We start from the raw sequence: 17,844 nt of genomic DNA on the forward strand, positions 1-17,844 counted from the left end.
TTAAAACAGATTTCATATGTGTATTCCTGAGAAAGAGGCAGTTCAAAACTATGTGCCACATGATCCCCTTTGCATATGAAACACATAACCAAAATCCAATATGGTGGACTTCAAAATGACCAACACTGATGCCATAGATCTTATAAGTTGCGCTCCCATTTACAGACACCCCAAACCAGAGCCCATTATGATTCCTTCCACTGTTTGACTTTTATAGGGGCGTATCCAGATTTTTATCTCACCATATGGATTGTTCCAGTAACATCATACATGGCAAATTTCTCTGCAACAAATTTAGATTTCATTCTCTGGCATAAGTATGAACAGTGACTACATAATAACCACCTACAACATTCATGGCTTTTCTCAATTTGTTAATTATTGTACTGTAATAAAGTTGGTGTCACCACTGTGACATCAATGTATGAGCTTATGACATTGTCCACTTAATACATAACTGCTTATACAAAATATAAGGAGACAGAATGACAGCAAAAGATGTTTTATGAAACATTTTTTCATTTGCTTCAGATTTTGGTACTGGTGTATTGATTAGCCCTAGTTGTTCTTACTAGTAACACTGCCAACATATGCACATTCCCACTATCCTGCTTTTAAGTTTGTCAAAACATTCTTAGAACTATAATTTTCACAATAACATGCAATGGAAATGATTACATGTTAGCTGGTCACATTGGGTCACAGATGTTGATTTTCCTTTAAATGTTTTCTGTTTATAGTTCTGTCTTTAATTCAACTCTGCTCTTAAAAATACTTCTTTTTCTAAAGAATTTGCAAGCATTTTTTAAGGATTTGTTACAGTTTATTGCAGCTAAGTTCACAGATGGTAAAGTTTTCACACTTGTTTCCTGTAAAATATGATTGCTATTGTTTGACACAATTGTACTGTCTGAAATTTGATTAAGTTTTGTAATGGGCAAGTTCACGAATAGTAAAGTTGATTCTACACTGTTTCATTTACAACAGGAATATTACTGTCTGTTTCAGTTGTGTGTTCTTCTCTGACCACAGGTTTGACCTTAACAGAAGTTTCTTTTAGAATATTACCTAATGCAGGTTTTATTTCTGTCACTTTATTTCTAATTGTTTCTCTCAAACAGTTGTAACTGGAATTTATTGTTTTTCTAACTTGGAGTTAACCTGTTCACTGTTAGTTTTCATGAGTTTTTCTAGCCCTCCTGTTCTTGAGACCATATTTTCTAATTTGGAATTGACTTTATCACTGTTGATTTCTATTCCACTTCATGATCCACTGTTTGCTTTTATAGCAGATTCTACACTTTCTAATATAAAGTTGTCCTTATCACTGTTTGTTTTCATTAATGATTGCATCTCTCCCATTGTTGCCAAAAGTACTGAGATTATGTCGTCCTGTTCTGGCTTCTTGTCTATTTCTGAATCATATAATTTTACACTCACATTGTATTGATTTGGCTGATCCCTCTCCCCATCACCACCTGCCCCCACACACACACTTAATATTCTCTGTTATTGTCATGATTGTTGACGTTGTTATACAGTATACTGAAACTGAAAGATGTTAACTTAAATCCTGTACTTAGCATCAGTGCTGCAAGGCCACACTGTTAAAAAAAGGACAAGGAACCTAGATAAGTTTTTGTTAACACTGTTTATTATGGATTTTTCATAATTATAACAATACTCATATTTTGTCTGATGCTTCAGTTGCTGATGGTACTGTTGTTGTTGTTGTTGTAGCAACCTGTTGTTCTGTAATTTAATTGTATATGATTTTGCCAACAGATTACCTGGGTCTTGTAAATGTTTAATGACAATATGTTAATCTTTTTCTGTAAATGAAGTCACCAATAATGTTGATTAGCTGTGCCCTTAAAATAACATAAACAGGTATTAAATGTTACTTCTTGAAAATGTAACACCAGATTAAAATAACTTCCCTTTCTGTTCTTCACTTTTGAGTAATCACAAAATAACTTTTCCACATTTCTTGATACATTAACAATATATCCCACTTGGGTGCTATGGAGACAGGTTACATTTCAGCTACTTTCTTCCACAGCACAACGCTGACTTTCTACTACAGCTTGCAGCAACGTAAACGTGCATCAAAGATATATTTATATTGACAGTTTACAGACTGTGATACACCTCAATAAATACATTGAGCTATAATTACATTCTCTTAAGTTTGAATAATCTGATGGTTTTGAAAGATTTTTAAAATAAAAGACAGTAAACAGCATGGCAGAAAAATTGAAGGTTTCCAGTCATGAATATTAATCAACATCAAAAAAATATGAATTGCCAAAGCTATGAAATATAATAGGAACAGATAATGTATCACAATATATGAGTAATTTGTGGCTTTATTACCAACTATAATACTCCATGATTGCCTGGGTAAAGTAACACTATAACATGATGCTATTGCTTATGAGTACTTCCTGAACTGGACATAATAAAAAAATAAGTTCACCTGACATAAACTGTAGAACTGTCTAGGATATTATTAATTAATTTACATAAAATATTATCAGCATGAATAATTGTAGAAAACAGTTGTTTAAAGCTTTAATTCTAATTTCCTATTAATTTAGAAATAAGTGCAAGCAGTGAACTACAACACCCGATTTTTGTCAATATTGAAGGTGTGCAGAATGATGTCTGATTTTGGTTGACATAGAATATGTTGAAGGTCTTCCACAATTGTGTTTTCGAGAGTTGGACATTTATATGATTTTCTTCCACATTTCATGATTCAGATTTTCATTGCTGTAATCTTATTCTCTGTAACATAATACTAATAGGAATTCATATTGCCTGGATATAAGCAATAATTAACAAATCACAAAACTAGTTACATTAAATATAATTCTTAAATTTTGTGGTCTAATGGAAACAGCACTGGGGATAAAAGAAAGGTTGTCAAAGAATGAAAATAAACTGAATGTTAATCATCTTTTTGTAATGTTAACAGAACCTTTTCTTGTAATTTGGTGGGTTTAACTCAGTATCATCAGACTAATAATTAATGTCATCAACTATTCTTGTTCTTGATGCTCTATTGCAGGTGCAGTCTCCTGGAAATTTGTTAAGTGAAAACAGGCCGGAGAAATGCATGATTCTCAATAATTGCCTAAAGACAGTTGTTGTTGTTCCAGGTGTACTATTTATTATGTCACAGAGTCCTCACTGAAATGTTGCATCAGCCTACCCCCACCCTATTCCCCCACTTACACTCTTTGTATACCTTTCATAAAAATCAGTACCTTGTTACATACAGCAAACTGCCAGTTACAATTACAATTGCATAAATTATCTATAGTTACAAAAAATAATATCATCCGGTAGTTACAAATGAAATTCATGAAATGTGATACAAACTCAACCACAGTTCTTCTGTTTTTAGGAAACATCATTGAAATACTTTGAACAAACAATGCAGATTACATTTTTGTTGCAAATACACTTCTCAGTTTGCTGCGAGTTCATACTGTGTAAACCACACAATATTTCATCGATGCAACTGTTCAGCATCTTCAGGTAATGGTAGTTCCTGCTGTCACTGCTGCAAGACTCGACCAGTGATAAGTGCACAGCGGCACTGAAATTTATCAGACCAGGAGTAGGCAATATGCATGTGTGGGAAGATGCCCACAGTTCAAGGAAAGCAGCACTCATAGTGCCCTCTACTGGGAGCTGCAGTTAAATAACTTTGCTGCTGGACACTCCACAGATTAAAAGCTGAATTAAACCTCAGCAGTGCATTGTGTCAAGAGATGATTCAGAAGTCCTTTATTTCCCTGTTTTGATTTAATGGCAGCCAGTGCTGGAATGCAGGTGGTGTGTAACTGAAAACACACAGCCCTGTTGATAACATTGTCTGCTGTACAGATATGAATGGGCCCCTTAACAAAACATTCCCAGGAAGATGATGCTGGCGATAAAAATTACATCTTTTCATAAAATATGCAATTCCCTGTGTCCAGGCAATGCTCCACCACTGTTGATTTATCAGGTTGCCCCAGGTGCATGTAACGATTGCGTTCAACTTGACATTCTTGTGTGCTTCAACATGTCTGCCCAATATAAGATTTTCCACATTGGCATGGGGTCTGATACATGTCACATTTCCTAAGCCCAAGGTCATCTTTGACTGAGAACAGTAAATTCCTTCATTTTGCTGGTGGTCAAAAAACACACTTAATGTCATGCCTTTTGAAGGTTCTTTCTATTCTTGAAGACATGTTGCCAATGAAGGGCAAGAACGGCATTCCAGTGGGTACCTCCACACCTTCATCTACATCCCTATTTTGAATTCACTTAGAACAAAATGCATGGCATATCTGTCTATTGGAATAGCCATTCTGCTGGAATACTGTAATTAGGTGTTGCAGCTTACCAGGTAGACTGTCTGCATCTGAGACTACATGTGCTCTATGTACCGAAGAGTGTCCGCGTTAGGCAGTTCCACAACGTCTCTCTCAAACTGGCTGCTGATAAACTCTAATGAGTCCTGCAGAGGTACTTTTGTAAATAAAGATACAGTTTCAAAGCCAACCAAAAGATGACAACTTGTGGCCTGTGGGCTGGTTTGCAGTGGACACCATGTCCCAGCGTACCATTAACTTTTCTTCTGATCATAAGATCCAGGAATGATAAAATGTTGTATTTTTTCACTTCTTTTGTGAACTATATATTCAGATGGAGCTAGTTAAAATGCCAGAGAAACACAGGTTATGTGTCTATTCCATGGGACCATATCACAAATGTATCATGTACAAACTGCTAGAAGCAGGAAAGTTGAGACTTGCCGACTGCAATGCTTTTCCGTCAAAGTCTTCCAAAACATAGTTGGCCACCGTGGGAGACAGAGGTCTTCCCATGGTGAGACCATCCACTTGCTCAAAATACTGGTCACTGAATAAGAAATAAGTTGATGTAAGCACATGTTTAGACAGTTCCACAACGTCTTTCTCAAACTTGTTGCTGATAAACTCTAATGAGTCCTGCAGAGGTACTTTTGTAAATAAAGATACAGCTTCAAAGCCAAACAAAAGATTTGATGGTTGTAGCTTAAGTGTCTTCAGGCATCCAATGAAGTCCTCTGAATTTTGGATATGGTGGTCACACTTGCAGGCCACAAGCTGTCATCATCCTGGACAATGCAGTAGTGTCGTACACTCTTTGGTGCATAGAGCACATGTGGTCAGATATGCCGATGGTCTACCTGGTGAGCTACAACAGCTAAGAATGGTATTCCAACAGAATGACTACTCTGATATGCCAAGCATTCCATTCTGAGCAAATTCAAAGCAGGGATGTAAATGAAAATGTGAAGGCACCCATTGCAACTGTATTGTTGCCCTGTATTGGTGGCATGTATTCAAGAATAGAAAGAATGCTCAAAAGGCATGACATTAAGTGTGTTTTTCTGCCAGCAACAAAACTGAGGAATTTATTGCCCTTAGTCAAAGATGACCTTGGCCTTAGGAAATGTAGCATGTATAAGATCCCATGCCAATATGGAAAATCTTATATTGGGCAGACATTCCAAACTGTCCACGAACTTTGTGTCAAACACCATTGTCATACATGTCTGGGGCAGCATGATAAATCGGCGGTGGCAGAACATTGCCTGGACATGGGGCATTGCATGTTTTATGAAAAGACTGGAATTTTACCCCCAGTATCATATTTCTGGGACTTTGTTGTTAAGGAGGCCATACACATCCATACAGTGGATAGTCTTATCAACAGGGATGCAGGTTTTCACTTGAATACTGCCTAATATCCAGCACTGGTTGCCATTAAATCAAAACAGGGAAAACAAGAACTTCCAATTTGTGACTCGACGCAATGTCCTGCTGAGATTTAATTCAGCTTTTAACCATAGGAGTGTCTGGCAGCACAGTTGTTGCCCACAGTGCATGCAAAGGAGGCCTTCCTGTGGCTCCCAGCAGGAGGCACTAGGAGCATTACTCTCCTCCAACAGTGAGTATTTTCTGTGCATGCATATTGCCTGCTCCTGGCTAGATAAATATTGATGCCACCACGTGATTATCGTCAGTTGCTTCTTCCAGCAGTGAAAGCAGAAACTAACATCACCTGAAGATATCAAGCAGATATATCGATGGAATGTTATGGGATTTACACAATACAATCCAGCGGAAAACCTGAGAAGTGTGTTTGCAACAGATTCATCAGAAAAGCCTGAAAAACTACAGTTTTGTTAATTACACAGAAACTACTCCATCCCAAATCTTCCTAACATGTTTCTGGTTTCAAATATGCATAAATTATTTTTTGTGTGAGCAGAATTTGAATAAGTATTACTGTAGTCCAAATAACCACTTTGTTCATATTGTCAATAAGATTTCATTTTGTGAGTTTCAGTAATTACTAAGTAATTAGATGCTGTTATGATTAGCAGTTGCATAGTAAGTGGACAACATCTTAATCAAAGTTGTTACAGGTTTCAGACATTACAAAAACAGTATTTTTGCAGTATCTTTCATTATTTTATTGTTCATAACTGAACAGTTCTACTGTAACCAAGGAAATTGATTATATATGTTCCTAGTGATGGATGGATGTAATATCAATGACTTATTTGACATGATGTTATTGAAAATTACATTTCAATGTTCAAAAGGTGAAATTACCTATATTAGTTACTTCACCAACCTGAATTAGCTTCAGTGTTGTGTAAAAGATAAGCTAAATTAGTTCATGGAATAATATGAAGAATGAGCTGTTAAGTTTCAGTTTCCACTTATATATTTTGCACTTGTTTGTTAAGTAAAATTGCTTTTCAGGAAAATCTTTTTTTTAAATTCTCACTTGAGAAACTTGTGGTATACTGAATTAATTGTTGCTAGCTATGTCAGATGTTAGCTCCCACATTCAGATAGGCGGGTGGAATTGAATTTCTTTCCAATAAGTCAGAAGCTTTGCTGCTGTTGCTAAAACCATTCTAAAAGTGTTCAGTTCATCTTTGGCATGAAGTTTACTCCTCTGCCTCTAGTATTTTTTGGTAATACATTCTTGGCATGCAGGATTATAGACAGTGTTTATGTGAAAGGCAAAGTTTGAAGGTTCGAATCAGAGCCCAGCACACAGTTTTCATATGCCAGGAAATTTCAGACTAATGCTTCTGGGAATGTCAATTCTGATGGCTAGTACAAGGACTGGCAATATCTAATTTTCATGATATGTCTACTTTCCCATTCACATTGATGTCACAAGGGTGCTCTTCTCCAATGCTCTCTGTCTCAAAAGCTCATGCATGTATACCAGTTAGCTGACAAGTACAATTGTTTCAAGCAGTTATTTAGGAAGAGAATTATTTATTTAACAATGAAAAATATAAAAATACTCCATTGTTGGCAGATATTGATGAATGTGTAATGGGTAAACATACATGCAGCCCTGGAGAACGATGTGTAAACACATTAGGAGGATTCTGGTGCAATCCTTCCTGTACTGAAGGCTACAGAACTGATGCAGAAAACCCTCAGAACTGTGTTGACATTGATGAGTGCCAAGAAGGACTTGATAACTGTAACAAACCAGCAGAGAGGTACAAGCCCTTTAATACATGATTTTCTTTATTTTTATGTGAAAGTTACCCTATGTAGTTTATAATGCCAATATACTGAGAAAAATATTGAAAAAGTTTTCCTTAAAATTAGTAAGCACTATTAGTGATTAAAATATATTCTCATTATTGTGTACATAAGTCTCTCTTAAGCTTAATTTGACATTTGTTAGGAAGAATAGAACTTAATGATTACTTAATTCATAAGAATAGTTATAGGTCCTTGACAATAAAGTTTATGGTTCCTTTTAGCCGCCGATTTCAATTCCTCAGAAACTATTCATTCTCATACTTTTTCTACAAAAATTCTTTTGTTTTTATTTGATAAGGAATATTTAATTACTAATGGCATATAAGTATTGACTGTCCAAATTTCTACTTGATCTCAAATAATTACCACTTCATTTTTCAATCTCATTTAGCTACACCAAAATTTGTTTGTTGTCTTATGTAACCTCTCATAACAGAATCTTCAGAGACTGAATGCTTTAGCCATTGGTATTTTTCTTGATCTTAAAGGAGAAATAGTAGGTCAGGGCACTGAGCAAGTGAGCTGATCTCACACATTAGTTTTTGATTGAGACACAAGAGTGAAGAGTCCAAATTCCAACAGATTTTTGGCTTAAATCGTCTTTAGTTCACCTCAAACTCATTGCATAGAACTCTATTACATATTTCAGATAATCTTGGTGTGACTTTCTTATCATTAAACTAGTCATCATGTAAAACATTAATCAGTCACTATGCAAAAGAAACTGTGCTATCAGTTTTAATGCAGCACATTTTCTTGAAATAATGTCCTTCATTTGGTGTATCTCTCATCACTTCTTACACACTCCATGCAAGTGCCAGCATGTTCCCTTTCAAAAGCAATCGTTAATTGCCTGTCACAACCTTTTCTACTTTGAGTTTGTGCTGCATCTCTAATGATATACCATCTTTGTAATTTACTTTATTTACAGCAAAGAAATTCTTTTTACTACTGAATCCTATGATCTCTGATATGAGGAGCAATATCTCTACATCTACATCTGCATCTACATACGTACTCCACAAGCCACTACACGGTGCATGGTGGGGGGTACCTTGTACCACAACTAGTCGTTTCCTTTCCTCTTCTACTTGCAGATAGAGCAAGGAAAAAACACTATCTATATGCCTCCATATGAACCGTGATTTCTCATATCTTATTGCCATGGTCGCTATGCAAAATTTATGTTGGTGGCAGTAAGATTGCTCAGCAGTCAGCTTCAAATGCCGATTCTCTAAACTTTCTTAGTAGTGTTCTTTGAAATGAGTGTCTTCTTCCCTCCATGGGTTCCCATTTGAGCTCCTGAAGCTTATCTGTAACACTTACATGCTGATCAAACCTATTGGTAACATTAGTTTGATGTCTTCTTTCTATCCGATGTGGTGAAAATCCCAAACACTCAAACAGTTCTCAAGAATAGGTCATACCAGTGTCCTTAATGCAGTCTCCTTTACAACTGAACTACGCTTTCCTAAAATTTCCCAATAAACCAAAGTTGACCATTTGCCTTCCCTACCACAATCCTCGCATGCTCTTTCCTTTTCATATGCTACGCCCACATATTTAAAATACATGACTGTCATGCAGGATACTAGTAATGCTGTATCCGAACATTACAGGTTTGTTTTTCCTACTCAACCACATTAACTTATATTTTTATACAGTAAGAGTGAGCTGCCATTCATCACACCAACTAGAAATTTAGTCTAGGTCAGCCATCTTGTATCAATAGGTACTTATCTTTAAACTTCAGATACATTAGAGCATCATCAGTAAACATCCACAGATTACTGTCCACCCTGTTTGCCAGATCATTTATGCATATAGAAAATTGCAATGGTTCTATCACACCTCCCTGGGGCACTCCTGATGTTACCCCTGTCTCCAATAAACACTCGCCATTGAGAACAACATACTGAGCTCTATTACTTAAGAAGTCTTTGAGCCAGTCACATATCTGGGAGCCTATTCCATATACATGTACCTTTGTTAACAGTTTGCAGTGGGGTTCCGAATCGAATGCTTTTTGGAAATGTAGAAATGTGGAAATTGCCTGTTGCCATTCATCCATAGTTCACAGTATGTCATATGAGAAAAGAGCAAGCTGAATTTCATGTGAGCGATGCTTTCTAAAGCTGTACTGATTTGTAGACATGAACTTTTCAGTCTCTAGGAAATTTATTAAATTTGAACTCAGAATGTGCTTTAGAATTCTGCAGCAAACTGATATTAAGGATATTGGTTTGTAATTTTGTGGGTCTGTTCTGTTACCTGTCTTATATACAGGAACCACCTGTGCTTCTTTCCAGTCACTTGATACATAGTGCTGGTCGAGAGATTCATGATAAATGCAAACTAAGTAAGGGGCCAATGATGTAGAGTACTTTTTGTAAAACTGAATAGGGATTCCATCCAGACCTGCTGATTTATTTGTCTCCAACTCTTTCAGTTGTCTCTCTATGCCAGAGATGCTTATTCTCATGTCATTCATATTTGACTCTGTGCTATTGTCAAGCAGCACTATGTCTGTATGATTTTACTGCATGAACAATTTCTTAAATGTGGAATTTAAAACTTCATTGTTCTTTTGCTATATTCTACTGTCAAACCAGACAGGTGAATGAGTGACTGAATGGAAGCCTTAGACCCACTTAGCAATTTTACATAGGACCAGAATTTTTTCAGGTTCTCTTCCAGATCCTTAGCCAAGCTACGTTGGTGGTAGTTGTTGTATGCTTTGCACATAGATCTTTTCACAGATGCATGAATCTCTACTAATCTTTGCCTGTTGTCATTTGCATGTTCTCTTTTGAACTAAGAGTGCAACAGCCTTTGCTTGTGCAGCATTTTCTGAATTTTGTTATTAAACCACAGTGGTTCTTTTCCATCTGTAATCCACTTACTTTGTACTAGGCACATACTTGTCCAGTGCACAATTTACAGTTTGTTTAAACTTTGCCCATAATTCCTCTGTGTCCATCATTCTGGAACTAAATGATTGTAGTTCATTGTCTAAGTGAGATGCTAACAACCGATTATCTGCTCTTTCTAGCAGAAACACTCTCCTATTCCTCTTGACTGATTTATTTACTTTTGTAACCATAGTCGCTATGATGATATGATCTCTAATCCCCATGTATATACTAATACCATTGATAATGTCCGACCGGTTTCTAGTTATAAGGTCCAAGATACTTCCATTGGGGTGCCAAAGTAGTTGCTCAAGACAGTTTTCAGAAAATGTATTCAAAAGTACTTCACAAGACTAACTGCAATGAGTCCATACACATACCTATACTTGGTAGGTTGAAGTCATGATCTGGCTATTTATGTATAAATAACCATAGACTTTCTTTTAATGACTCTAGAACTGTCATAGTAGAATTGGATGGTCAGTAAAAACATCCAACAATTAACTTGGCTTCACTTAGACCTATTATGCATGACCAGATAACTTTACTAACACACTAAATTTCAATCTCAGTAGAGACAAAATTTTTGTCACCTACAATGAATACTCCCCCTCCAATTGCATCTAATTTGTCTTTCCAATAAACATTCCAAGACTTGCTAAATATCTCAGAGCTTTTTACTTCAGCTCTCAGTCACAAGAATAATTTGAGGTTGAGAACTTTCCTGGAGGGCAGTAAATTTTAGGACTTTGTTATGAGTACTTCGACAGTTTACTGGCAAAATTTTTACAGTTTAACTTTCTTTACACTGAACATGGTCTGATTTCCCAATGTGTGTTTTGACTGATGAGTGATCATGTGAGTACCTCAAACTACTGCCTAGCCTAAAAAATCTTCATGTGCACTCCACAAGTACTTGGCTACCCAAGTAGCTGCTTCCTTTGTGTAGTGCACCACTGACCTATCAAGAGGAGTCCTACAAATCCCCAACCAATAACATCGTTCCAGAAATCAATAGCCAAGACCATCACAGCGACAATGAAGCCTTCAGCTGAGACCCTACACTTGGCTCCAGACCAAAGGACCCTGGTCAACTCTGGGAATGATGCTGCAAGTTGCAAGCTCTGCTTGCACCCCCACATGCGAAGCCAGCAGTCTTCACCACCTCTGACAGCCACCTTTAAGAACTGAGGATGACCTCAGAAGCCATACGACAGGTGTTGTCAGTGCCAATGTGAGCCACAACTTGCAGACAACTGTACCCTGCACACTCAATAGACACAAGCAAGGCCACTTTCACATCATGAATGAGGCCCTCCTGGCAGACATCCTGAGCAAACACTGGCTTTCTTTACAGCCCTGAATGCTATTTTCCTGAGGGGCTCCATAATGTGCCTAACATTGGAGCTCCCAATAACTAGCAAACTCCTGCCCATGTGTTCCTGCTTGGACCCTGCTGAAGGAACAGCCACCTGTTCACTCACAGGGTGAAAAGGCTATGCCATACAGCCAGCCTCAATATTGGTCCTCCGTCTTGAGCAACGCTAACTTGTTACCACCTGCCACTTATCCTGTGGGTCCACTGCTTTGGGTGCACTAGAAGATGCCTCAGCAGTAGAGCCCCTGGACAAAACATGTGACACCTGAGGTATCCCATGCAATGCTCCAAAATCTCCACCAACACTACACCCCAAGGCAATAGCCTGAAGGTGACTGATCACAGCCAAAGCCACATTAAACTGTTCATGAATTATGGCCAGCTCCTCCTGTGCCCGCACACAGCAGGCACATGTACTACCCATCCTAGCAAGACTAATTGAAGAGTAAACCGTAAAAGCTTGCAAAAACTGAGATAAGCAACTTGTTGCCCTCCTGATGTTTCAAACAAATATATACTATTAAAAACACAGAAAAATCTAAATACATTACTTGATGTCTCGGAAATGTGTCACAGGCAGTAGCTGGCACAGAACTGAGCAGCTAACTATGCAGATTAGAATGGTCACTAGTCTCAAAACAAACAGCTGAATAAATGCTACACTACTGATTAATTGAATATACACTTACAAAACACAAGATTAAACTCGAGGATCTGAGGCTGGAGGTCTACTGAATATTTACTATTTGCAAAGGTCATAGAATCCAGTAAACAGAGCAACACTGGGGACTTCTGCGGCGGGAAACTACACTAGGAAGTAAACTCACTCAAGACAACAGATCGAAAAATATGCAAATTCTTGCAACATAAATAGATAGTGCTACTAAAAACAGCTAAATGATCAGCTACTGTTCACTTCTGCTGAGAAGTAAGTTAGAATAGCACTAAATTAAACAATGTAAACAAACTATGTACTACAGATAAGCTGCTGCTGCTGTTACTCTGCTCTGTGGTCAGAGGTCTACCACATTACAAAAGTGTTATCCCATTTCCATTTCAGTCACCTTACTGCCTTATACAGCCACCACCATCCCTTAGCAATTAACTCTTTCAATTTTCACAGTTATATACACTGCTGTGCAAAACTAAAGGATGAAATAGATAAAGTACATAACATTTTAAAAACCCAGTGAAAATGGATGAAAGTGGGAGCTTGTTGCCAGATGTCTCCCATTTGTGTACATAATGAAGACATCATATGATGTGAGGTCAGCAAGACTATAGCAACAGATGGAGCAGGCCCCACAACACCAGGCAGTTTATGGAATGGAGAAAGACAGTTTGTGTATCAGCAAGCATTTATAGAGCACTGTGGTGGTGTCCTTAATTGCAGTATGGCCCAGACACAACATTTGGGTGACTTCATGTGCAGAAGAATGATCTAGTAACTGGAAGAAGGATGAAGTAGGATGAGAGTAACCCATTAGTTTGGTATTGCTCACAGAACTGTTTCATGTGCCTGTAGAGTGTCCTGAATCACAGGCACTGCTGACCGAAGGAGAGGAGTTGGTCGCACATGATCAACTACACTAACAGATGACCATTATATTGTGCAGCTGGCAAGAAGGTACCCATGTCAAATAGGAGATGCAATTCCAGCCACAATTAACAGGCCTGAAAGGCACACAATCTCATGCTCCACAAAGGCATAGTGACTGCATGGGGGTGGTCTTTTTGCCTGATGACCAGTATCTTGTGTTCCGTTGACAAATGCACTTTGGCATCAGCGTTTGAGATGGTGCGAAGAGCATAGAAACTAAACCAACAAGGATTGGGGTCACATGTTCTTCTTGAACGAGAGTAGATTCAGTCTGAGTAGTGATTCTGAATGTGCCTTCATATGGTCAGATGTGGGAACACATAATGCACTCAAGAACATTGTCACACATGATCATTTTGGTGGTCCAAATGTTACGGTGTTGGGAGGTATAATGTTGCATGGCTGTACTGGCCACCAAATCTTTGAACATGGCACACTCACTGGTCAGCCTTATTGTGTAACTGTAGTCCTTCACATGTCCATCTTTTCTGGGGTGCATTTAGCCTTAACTACATTTCCATGGATGACAGTGCATGATTGCATCAAAAACGACAGGTGAAAGAGCTCATGGAATGTGAGGATATGTGGTGAATAGAGAGGCCTGCCTGTTCCTCCAATTTAAAGTCCATCGAACACATGTGGGATGTGTTGGGGATATGCACTGAAGCATGACTACGTGTACCAGTGACCGCCCAGCAGCTCTCAACCATGCTGGTGGAGGAATGGAATGCCATATCACAAGAGCTCCTTATCAACCTTGTGGCTAGCATGGGAGCACATTCAGAGCATCCAGTGTTGTTGGTGGTGATCACACATCATATTAAGAATGATGTCCACCTTTTTTAATGTTCAGGAGACTGTCATAAATTAAGGTGACATTAGTGTAATTATTATATTTGAATGAAAATGCCATTTCTGATTTCTCATTGTGTTTCTTTCAGTTACCTTTTCTACTATACTGTAGCATTTCTTTCCATGGGTGTTCCAAGTTTCATTGAGTTATGTTATTGCAAAATGGCACATCGAGTGAAAATTATGTTTGTGCTTACGTTTTGCACACTGGTATTTTTCAGTTACTGTACTCTTGATCACAGTGTGCTATCATGGTCTAGGGATATTATCTTTGAATGGTATTCTGAAAGTCCTGGGACCTGTGTTCGATCCCAGCCACTAGTTTGATATAGAATAAAAGTCATCAGCTATAGTGGCTGAAGATTTCTGGTATAAGGAGTCAAGTTGACCTTATTCTGCCAATGGCTTTGTCAGAATGGTACAGAGGAATGGACAACTGTTCAGGCCATGCTCTGGCTTTGGGATGGGAAACTTTCATAAAAGGCAGATGAATTTGCAGTGATCAATGATATAAGGATGCAGAAAGCAATGGAAACCCATGTGTTAAAGACATAGTAATATTTACCCAAAGGAAATGTGGCCTGTAATTGTGGTGATCTTTCCCTTGACAAAATATTTTGGATTAGTCCCCCATTTGGATCTCCATAAGAGGTAGCCATGAGGAAAATGTTTATATTCATTCAGTGAAATCTAAGACATAGCTTGTGATATGAAACAGTAACAAGGCACAAAGTAATAAATGTATAACATAGATGTAAGATGCAACATCTGAAATACGTAACACAATTTCTGTCATATTGTTATGTCCGACATTTGCAAAAGCCATCATTGTGCTGGCTTGATGCTCATAAATTGTAATTAAATAAATACCAGACTGAAAAATGAATGAAATGATGATATTGTAAGAGTTGGACCTTGGAATATGGGAAATGTGGTTACGATAGGAAAACTAGAAAATCTGAAAAGGGAAATGCAAAGGCTGAATCTATATGTAATAGTGGTCACATTGAAGTTAAATGGAAAGAAAATAAAGATATCTTGTGTGACAAATATACAGCATTACAAATAAGAATAGAAAACGATCTAACTAGAATAGGATTAGTACTGAATAGGAAGATGAGGTGAAGAGTGAGTTACTATTAACAGTGAAGTGATAAGATTATTCTCATCAGAATCAAAACCAAATCAACAGTTGCACAGCTAAATAGTATTAGAGCAAAGAATAAAATTTTTGAGCTGCTTGGAATGAACTACCCGATATGCAGTGGCTGCATAACAAGTGTAAACACTTGATGGTGCTGGAACACAAACAAGGAAGGAGCACATTGCCACAGACTGTGCAAGAGAGAGCATCAGGAACACCTGAATCCACACCATAACTTCTTTGCAAAGGAGGCATAACAATATTCCGTTAATGGGGCTGTGAATAGTAACTACACCTAAAGACTATACAAGAATGCTTTTCAGGCTGCAAACCTTGCATAAAAGAATGCTCTGAACTGTAACATTAGTTCAGCAGTGAATGCTAACAGGCTCAGAAAACTGGAACATATTCATTCAGCCTTACAGGGAAATCCTGTCAGAAACCACCTTATATCCTTCCCCTTCCTTGCTCTCAAGGCACAGAGTCTGGTCTTTCCATCTGCATCACAGATACTGATGGAAGGCCAGCTCCATTTGTTGCAAGGCCACCTGGTGACATAAAACATTGCCAGCTATGATCGAGTCTACTTCTGTGGATGAAGAACTTATCTGTCCAGCTGTAAGCTGTTCAACTTGGGAGCTGGGCACCTGGTGCCACCACTCCTTTTTAGTGCCTGTAGCACCTTACCTACTCACCATCATGAGAACTGTTATCAGGGTTATGGCAATTTCTGGAGGCAAACCTAAGTGCAGCTACACTCTATGAGAGTGATGAGGCTTCACCAGATGTCCACAGTTACACTAGATTGTGGGGACACACTGTCCACCACTCCACCCTGCACACAGCCACAGAACTGACTAAAGGCAACACCAAGGGCTGGAACCACAGATTACATGACTGGTGCTGGTGCGCCATGCGGCACCCTCCTGAGACTGAGTCACTGTAAAACTCTCAACAATAAATTGATATTTATTTTTATGTTGTCTCATGACACAATGGGTGTGATACAGGTCCTCACCACCACCTCTCCACTTGACTGTCCTGAACCCTCATAGAGGAGGGGGGGGGGGGGTATCCAGTGTACCCCTACACAATAACATCAACTACAGCTCTAGTGTTCATGCCAGAGATTCTGAAATCAGATACTGGATTCTAAGGCATTCCAAGGAGTAGATGTAGGCTGAGATCATGGGCAGAAGGTACTGAGATTAAAGAAGTCTTGAGGATAACTAACTATGCAAAGGGAGATAAAAATCATGATACTTGGAAAACAAAAGTGAGAAATGCAACAGAAGAGAGATATATAGGAGAAAATGAGCTCAATAATACAAATGAGATAGGAAAAAATTATCTTTGAGACCTGCAATCAGTTTCAGCTAGTAACAGCAAGTACACTGTTCAAAAATCACAAAAGGATTCCACTTGAGAAAGACTAGAAGGCAGTGAAAGATACAGGCTGGATTATTTCATAGTGTGATAGAGATTCTGAAATCAGATATTGGATTGTAAGGTATTCCCAGGAGCAGATATAGACTCAGATCACAATTTAGCAATGATGAAGAGTAGGCTGAAGTTTAAGACAATCATCACAAAGAATCAACACACAAGGGGGTGGGTACTGAAATACTGATGAATGATGATGCATGTTGGAACAGGTGGAGCCTGTTGGTATTGCAGTACTGAATACCACAGTAGGCACCTTGGGTGCATGTGCATGTCTATAAAAAGAGTGATCACAGACATTGGGCCATCAAATACAGGTATAAGAAAGGTGAAGAAATCATGGGCAAGAGATGAAATATGTCAATTGATTGTCAAAACAAGGAAATACTAAAATGTTCAAGAGATGAAAGGAATACAGATATGTAAGTCCCTCAGAAATGAAATGAGTTGGCAGTTCAAGGGCTAAAGCAAAGTGGATACAGGAAAAATGCAAAGGAATCAAGAAGAAAATATTCATCAGATACACAGATTCAGCATATAGAAAAGGCAAAATAAATTTTGGAGGTCATAGGAACAAAGTATTTGAGTAGAAGTTTGGCAGAGCTTTAGGGGACTTTTGCAATCAAACAAAGCAGAGAAGGTGTACAACATTCCTATAGAATTTTTAAAATCATTGGGGTGAAGTGGCAACCAAATGGGTACTCCTTTTAGTGTGTATATTCTATAAGACAGGAGACATGTAACTGGAGTTTTGGAAAAGTGTCATACACACTGTACTGAAGACAGCAAGGGCAGATAAATGTGAGAACTAACACAGAATCAGCTTGACAGCTAATGCATCCAAGCTGCTGACCAGGATAATTTAAGGAAGAATAGAAAAG

General features: G+C 38.1%; 1 protein-coding gene across 2 annotated transcripts in view; it reads left to right on the forward strand.

The window, feature by feature from the left end:
* The window catches only part of LOC126470467 (fibulin-1-like), a 660,942-nt gene that overhangs the window by 365,326 nt on the left and 277,772 nt on the right, over positions 1-17,844 (forward strand). Inside the window, exon 13 of one of the 2 annotated variants that reach the window (XM_050098327.1) lies at positions 7,396-7,585. The exons of the other annotated variant lie outside the window; for it this stretch is intronic. Coding sequence (XP_049954284.1) covers positions 7,396-7,585 — 190 coding nt within the window. The remainder of the gene's footprint in view (positions 1-7,395; positions 7,586-17,844) is intronic. 2 annotated transcript variants of the gene reach the window in all.

Source organism: Schistocerca serialis, chromosome 3 (genome assembly GCF_023864345.2).
Source record: "Schistocerca serialis cubense isolate TAMUIC-IGC-003099 chromosome 3, iqSchSeri2.2, whole genome shotgun sequence".
In the NCBI taxonomy this organism is placed as follows: Eukaryota; Metazoa; Arthropoda; class Insecta; order Orthoptera; family Acrididae; genus Schistocerca; species Schistocerca serialis.